The sequence below is a fragment of the Fulmarus glacialis genome, unplaced genomic scaffold (assembly GCF_000690835.1).
Source record: "Fulmarus glacialis isolate BGI_N327 unplaced genomic scaffold, ASM69083v1 scaffold2844, whole genome shotgun sequence".
Lineage (NCBI taxonomy): Eukaryota > Metazoa > Chordata > Aves > Procellariiformes > Procellariidae > Fulmarus > Fulmarus glacialis.
The window spans coordinates 18759-24876 of NW_009208465.1; the positions used below are offsets into that span (position 1 = coordinate 18759).

General features: G+C 45.7%; 1 protein-coding gene across 1 annotated transcript in view; it reads right to left on the bottom strand.

The window, feature by feature from the left end:
• Positions 1-5894, bottom strand: part of HADHA (hydroxyacyl-CoA dehydrogenase/3-ketoacyl-CoA thiolase/enoyl-CoA hydratase (trifunctional protein), alpha subunit) — a gene marked incomplete at its 5' end in the record, with an annotated part of 23232 nt that extends 17338 nt beyond the window's left edge. The window contains 6 exons of the mRNA XM_009576471.1: positions 2070-2172; positions 2257-2376; positions 3401-3539; positions 4776-4909; positions 5694-5764; positions 5853-5894. Of these exons, the coding sequence (XP_009574766.1) occupies positions 2070-2172; positions 2257-2376; positions 3401-3539; positions 4776-4909; positions 5694-5764; positions 5853-5894 (609 nt within the window). The remainder of the gene's footprint in view (positions 1-2069; positions 2173-2256; positions 2377-3400; positions 3540-4775; positions 4910-5693; positions 5765-5852) is intronic.
• Between the last annotated feature and the right edge of the window lie 224 nt (positions 5895-6118).

Below are 6118 nucleotides of genomic sequence, written 5' to 3' on the forward strand. Positions count from 1 at the left end.
GAGGTCTTCAACTTTAAGGTTTCACTTCTCTTTGCATAAAAACTTGAGAGCGTATACTCAGCAGACCCCAGACGCTGCTGCCTGCTGGACGGTCTCTCAGCAAGAAGCAAATAAAAGAGCATGTACATTTTGACCAGATCGTGAAAGCTCACGGTTAGGAAGTCTCACTCATACCCTGGCAGTATGTCAGAGCCAGAGTAGAGGAAAATAGTCCAAACAAAACAATATATTTCATTTTACAGGCAGCTCAGAAAACTTAACCCAGAGCTGCTGCATAATCTACATTTCAGCAATACCCAGTGGATTTTAGAGAATTTACTGGAAATTTGATAGCATTTGGGATTTCTGAGCTCAAACCTTACCAGCTTCCAAATTCTCTTCCCACCACTTCAAGGCAACATGTTGGAGACCTTCAGCTTTAGTGACCTGATGTGCTACAAGATGCGAATACCTGATTTCCCCTTTCCATTAGCTTGGGTGTTCAACATCAACAAGCGCTGGACTTCGACACTACAGCTGAAGAAAAGAGCTGTTTATTTATAAGTCTGAGCTATAAGAACTATTCAGGCAAGGTGGTCAAACCCACATACGTGGGTTTACTTTACTTGCAGTTACCTCTCAACATTTTGTAGTGCCCTAACCTAGTAGCTCCAAGCTGTCAACTCACATCTGCTTTCTTATATAAAAAGCACACACCAGAATTAGATCTGGGCACAGTAGTAAATACATCAAGAGAATGCTGTAGAGCTCCCTACTGAAGGAGAACTGATTGCACCCCATGAAATTGCCTCCTGATTAATGCCGTCTCTCTCCTTCAAAGCTTTCTATAATCAGTGAAAGCATCACACCAGTTAAAGCTGCTTTTGCCCAGACGTTAAAAACGAAAATGAGAATACTCAGCAGAAAGCCTTCTGGCACTGGCTGCTATTTGAATGAACAAGGAATGCCTCTAATGCTTCCATATAATTTGTATTTTGTGTTCCTCCTACGTGCTTATCTGCTCTGAGCTAGGATTCCAAACAGCTCTTCAGAAAGTTCAGGTTTCCACTAAGCAAGGCAGTGTAATCATTGGTATAAAAAGCCACATTTGCTGGCTCTTAAAAGGCAATTCACATTTAAGCCAGTATACAGTGATAAAGTTTACTCGGCCGATTTTAACTCAAGCCTGGTGATCCCTTTTACAAGCAAGAATACAGCTAAGGACATCTAATTCAGCTGAACACTGGCATGTGAGACAGAAGAGACACAGGGCCTTCCCTGGCATTTCTCAGGGTAAGCAGCAGCACCTTTTCTTTTTGTTTATTTTATTTTCTTCAATTTCAGGAGCTAAGGGCCACCAGGGTACTCTGGCCATGCTCTGCCTAAGGAAACAAAGCTCAGCACACGGCAACTGCATGGCAGCACCAGCTGGCACTGTGGTTTCCACTCTAGCTCCTGGCTGCAACTGCTCAGACCTTTCAGAGGAGGCTGTGGAGGGTTTGCCCCTCCATTTAGTCACCTTCCAAGAAAGTCCCCCTAGTGAAGGAACAGCAGAAGCAAGAAATTATTCACTAGCCCACACAGCACTTGGAAGTGCAATTTGGTCTGCAGCTTGCAAGGAATTTCTGCATCCAACTTAAAGTCAGTTGGCAATTCAGAGCGTGTAAGCTGTGGGAGTTGGCTTCTTCTCAAGATCTGGTCACAGAGATTAGCATCTGCAGGCTGCATGAACGTAGGCATCGGTCATCTATTCTCCTTTCATTATGGGTTGCAGTCTGTCCCTCTGACATGATAAATGAGGAATGCAGGTTCTTATCCATATAATTAGCTTATGCAAGAAAGCCAGCAGGCCTGCCCTCTATGCTAACCTTTCCTTACTCACTTAGCTTTAGCAGGAGCCTGACATTTCAAGGGGCCCATGCACATGCCTCTAAGGTGGGAATGGAGATTGCACTGCGGAGCACGGTAAGGACTTTGCAGTCCATATGCTTTGCCCCCACTAGGCTGCTGACTGCATCAATGGCCTCTTCACCCATTTCAGTAAGGTGGAGAGGTTAACTGACAGGCAACTGAGAGGCATCATGTCTGACCTAGTGGGTCCACCAGCTGGTCAACCAGACCCATCTTCTTTGCTTTGTCAGCACGGATGTTCCTTCCAGTCAGCATCATATCAAAGGCAGCAGGAAGTCCCACCTGGAAGGGCAGAAAGGGGATTTCAGAATGGGGGCATGCCATGCAGCAGAAGGGACTACTGAATAAAGTTTTTCTCCTACTTACCATCTTTGGCAGCCTCTGAGTACCCCCTGCCCCTGGCAGGAGACCCAGTAACACTTCAGGTGTTCCCAAGACTGTTTTCTTGTCCTTTGTTGCTATTCTGTAGTGACAGGCAATGGCAACCTTAAAAAAGGAAGAGAAAACTAAAGGTTTCCCTGTGAAAGACCACAGAAGAACTGGGTATCCATCACAAAGGTCTCTTCTACACACTGCCTCAGCTTTCTTCTTGACCCTACCCCAGTTCCCTAATTCAACTGCACAAACTCCCTCTGTGATCACTGATGGCTTCTTCCAGCAAGAGAAGTGCACACAGGGCAGATGATAGCAAGCAGCTATGACATGAACATGAAACTACCAAACTGAGCCAAGCTATTTTTAAATCTCATCTAGACCTTCAAGGGCTAAATTCATTCACTACATTGACAGCACGGTCCCATTTACAGATCAGCCACGATACTTGGTTTATCACAGGATCACCAAGTCCAGAACTACCACCATAGTGCTGGTAAAAAGCTGTGACTGTTTCAGAAATCAGTACGCAACTGAAGAGACTCCAATCCCACAAGGTTATTCTGTTTTAGTAACAACTTTGCTCCAGGAATTACCAGAGTCTTTCAGTTTACAAAATCCTAAATGGAGATTACGAAGCAAATACTGCACCCAGCCGAAGCTGCAAGCGATGGAGCAGAGTATGCAGACCAGGGTGGAGCCTGGCCAGGTTCCCCACACTCAACCCTCTCACAACAACCTTTAAAAGAACAGAAGTTGCTGGGATATGGGACTCAGTTCATCTGAAAAGCAGTAATTTCCAGCCTGGACTCTGCCAGCAGCATTTATCCAGACCCAATGCCTGCTGGAAACAGCACGTTTTCCCTGGGACGCTCTCATCTAAATATTATCCCGGCCACACAGCTTCATATTTGATTAGCTGTCTTTCAACAGAAGCAGAAAAATTAGCATGGCAGAGCCCTGAAGCGCAACCAAGCCATTAACTTGCCACAAACTCATTTGAATGGATGTAACGAACCCATGTCAGGTCTCAAATCCTTCTCACACTAAGTAGTCCTGCAGGCATTGTTTGGATAGTTTAGAGAACCAGTCCTATCAACTCCCACTGCTGCTTGTCAGACCCAGAATTGTTCAATACCTCCAGTCCTCCTCCCAGGCAGGAGCCACTGATGGCAGCTACTATGGGCTTTGGAGACTGCTCAACTTTTTCTAGCATCTTCTGTCCTTCCTGAGAGAGCTGAGTCACTTCCTGAGAAGTCTTGCAGGCTTCAATCATGCTGCAGTGAGGCAGAAAGGCTGATCAGAATTGGAAAAGCACTGAGAAAACAGCAGTAAAATGGAGAGTGCTTCAAGGAGTTTGTTCTCCTTTTCCCACAAAGCTCCAGTGACTGACAGACAGGCAAGAGCTATTTAGTCCCCCAGACTTAGAGTAACAGACAACACGGAAAGACTACTAAATTCAGCGGGTTAAGTCACTGCATGCTGACACTGGGCTGCGCCTGCAGGCAGTGAATGAGTTTCCTTGTGTCAGAGCTGTGAAAGCCTTTCGGGGAGAGGAGGAAGGGTCACAGGAAGCCTCAAAGCACTTGCCAGGAAGGGTGGAGGGGAGAGCCCAGGATCACTTTTTAGAGGAGCAGATGGCCAGTGCTCTGATGTTGCACTCCGCCAATTAGAGACTCCCTGTGCCAATTATTCTTATGGAGGCTAGCAGCGTTTGCCAGGCAGGCACAATTCAGGAGACTCGTAGTGTTGAGACCAGCAGACAGCTCTTAAAACACAGCCTGTCCTTTTGCTCTGCTTACCAGGTCTAGCTACTGGCTCCTTCCCACCACAACACATATCAAGTCTCTGCCCCTGAATAAGGCCAGCCAAAAAGGTAATAAGGTTTCGAAGGGCCTATTTGAAATTCATCTTCTTTCCTCAGGGCGTTCTGGCTTTTAATGTCTTTAAACAACTCTTCTGTCCTGCCTGATGTCAGGACTAGGAGCCAATGGCACTCCAGGTTTCAGTGAGAGCACGCACACGGGTTGTCCCACACCCCACAAAAGTTACCCATGCTGAATTGCCTGGGAGGCTGCTCAGATGCAGAGTGCGAAATCCTGCCTAATCAAGGGGCCACGTTGGCAGACTGCCAGGCACTCAAACCCAGCTTAAATGAAGTCCTGCATGTAAATTATCTGCTCTTGTTGTGTCCCAGACCAAAGGACAATGCTCACCCCGGAGCCAGGAAGGGTTTCCTTGGCTGCATCCCAGTACGCAGGAAGGAGTGACCAAGTGTTACAGCCAAATGGGGTTTAATGACTAGCCATGTTCCTCTTTATCAAGGTGCTAACTTCATTTGAGCAAGTTAGGCATCCTATGCACACAGATTTCATTCCCAGCCTCTGCCTCACCCCTGGGGAGATTGTCAGTGACAAACTGCTCGGACTTCACAGCGCACCAGGCCACCGGCCCTGGATGCTGGACTTCAGAGAAGGCTCCAGCAGCGTAACTTCTAAGGGCCCCATACTTACTCGATATCTGCTCCAGCAATGAAAGAGCCTGGCTTTGAAGAGATGAGGACGGCACTTTTGACAGATTCATTGGCCCAGATCTCGTTCATTACATCAGTAAGCTCTGAGTTCAGTTGTTTGGATAGAGTGTTCACCTGAAGGCAGCAAAGAAGCATTGTAAATAGGGAGCCCAGCAAACAATGAAGTTTAACCTCTGATTAAGTACTGGACTCAATCATCATCTCATCAGAAAACTTGCACAGAAGACAGACTGACAACAAAAAGCCAAAGCCAATAGTAGGTCTAAATAGGTTTTCCAAGCCAGTAGGAGCAGCAGCTCTACAGCCTTTCAAGATTTGCCATCTGAAAAGTAAAGGACTAGACCATCCAGGAATTCGCCCAAGAGCCAGACCATTGCTTGGCACAATTACAACGCTTCTGCAGCGCTCAAATTGAGCCCAGATTTGCTATAAAAGTTAGTTCACCTTGTGTTGTAACACAGCAAGAAAAAAACTCCAGGATGAAACCCTGCGGCAGGTCATCAGGTAATCTGTTATTAAGAATTTCCTCCTTAACCTCACCAACAGTGGGTTTGTGACCTCAAACACGATTTTATGAGCTTCTAAGTTTTTTTTTTTATATATATAACGGACACTCTCCTTATTCACCTTGAATCCCAGAACTTAATAAGATTTAGCGGTATCTTGTGGCAGTGAGAGAGACAAGTTAACTTAGTACATACAAAATATTTCCACGAGGCATTTTTAGATGTCTCACGTCTAAATGCTTAAACGCCCAAATGCTCGTTTTCCTATTTCTACTTTGCTCGTAACTTTGAAAGGCTGCAGGTTAGGAAAGTTCTTAGTCTTAAATTAGAATTTTGAATGCGTTCTCCATACAACTGATATGCCCATTAACCACAGCCAGCTAAAACAGTACCTTTGAATTTGGTGTGTTGAAGCGTACAACAGCGACATCTCCTTTGATATCACAGGTAACGTGAGTTCTAGCTGGAAACAAACAGAAACATGTTATCAGCTTATGCTCAGTGGATTTTAAGAAAGAAAATGAACTCACATAGAAAAGCTTTACACTTACTCTGGAGAGCAGTGGAGGTGGAGATGTTACGGCAAGCATAACCTAAAGAAAAGATGTTGCAGATGTTAAAGGAATTCTCAGTAGTCTCAGCTTAACTCTCCTTAATTAATGCATCCTCCCATCTCCCCGCATCTGCCGAGTACAGCATCTCGGAAAATCCTGAGTATGAGCCAGTTCCTTCTTTTACGGCTTGACCACCAGAGTTCAGCAGACTCCACGCTGTTGAAGTGACCTTCACAGCAGATTCCATACTGCAGCTTCCAACA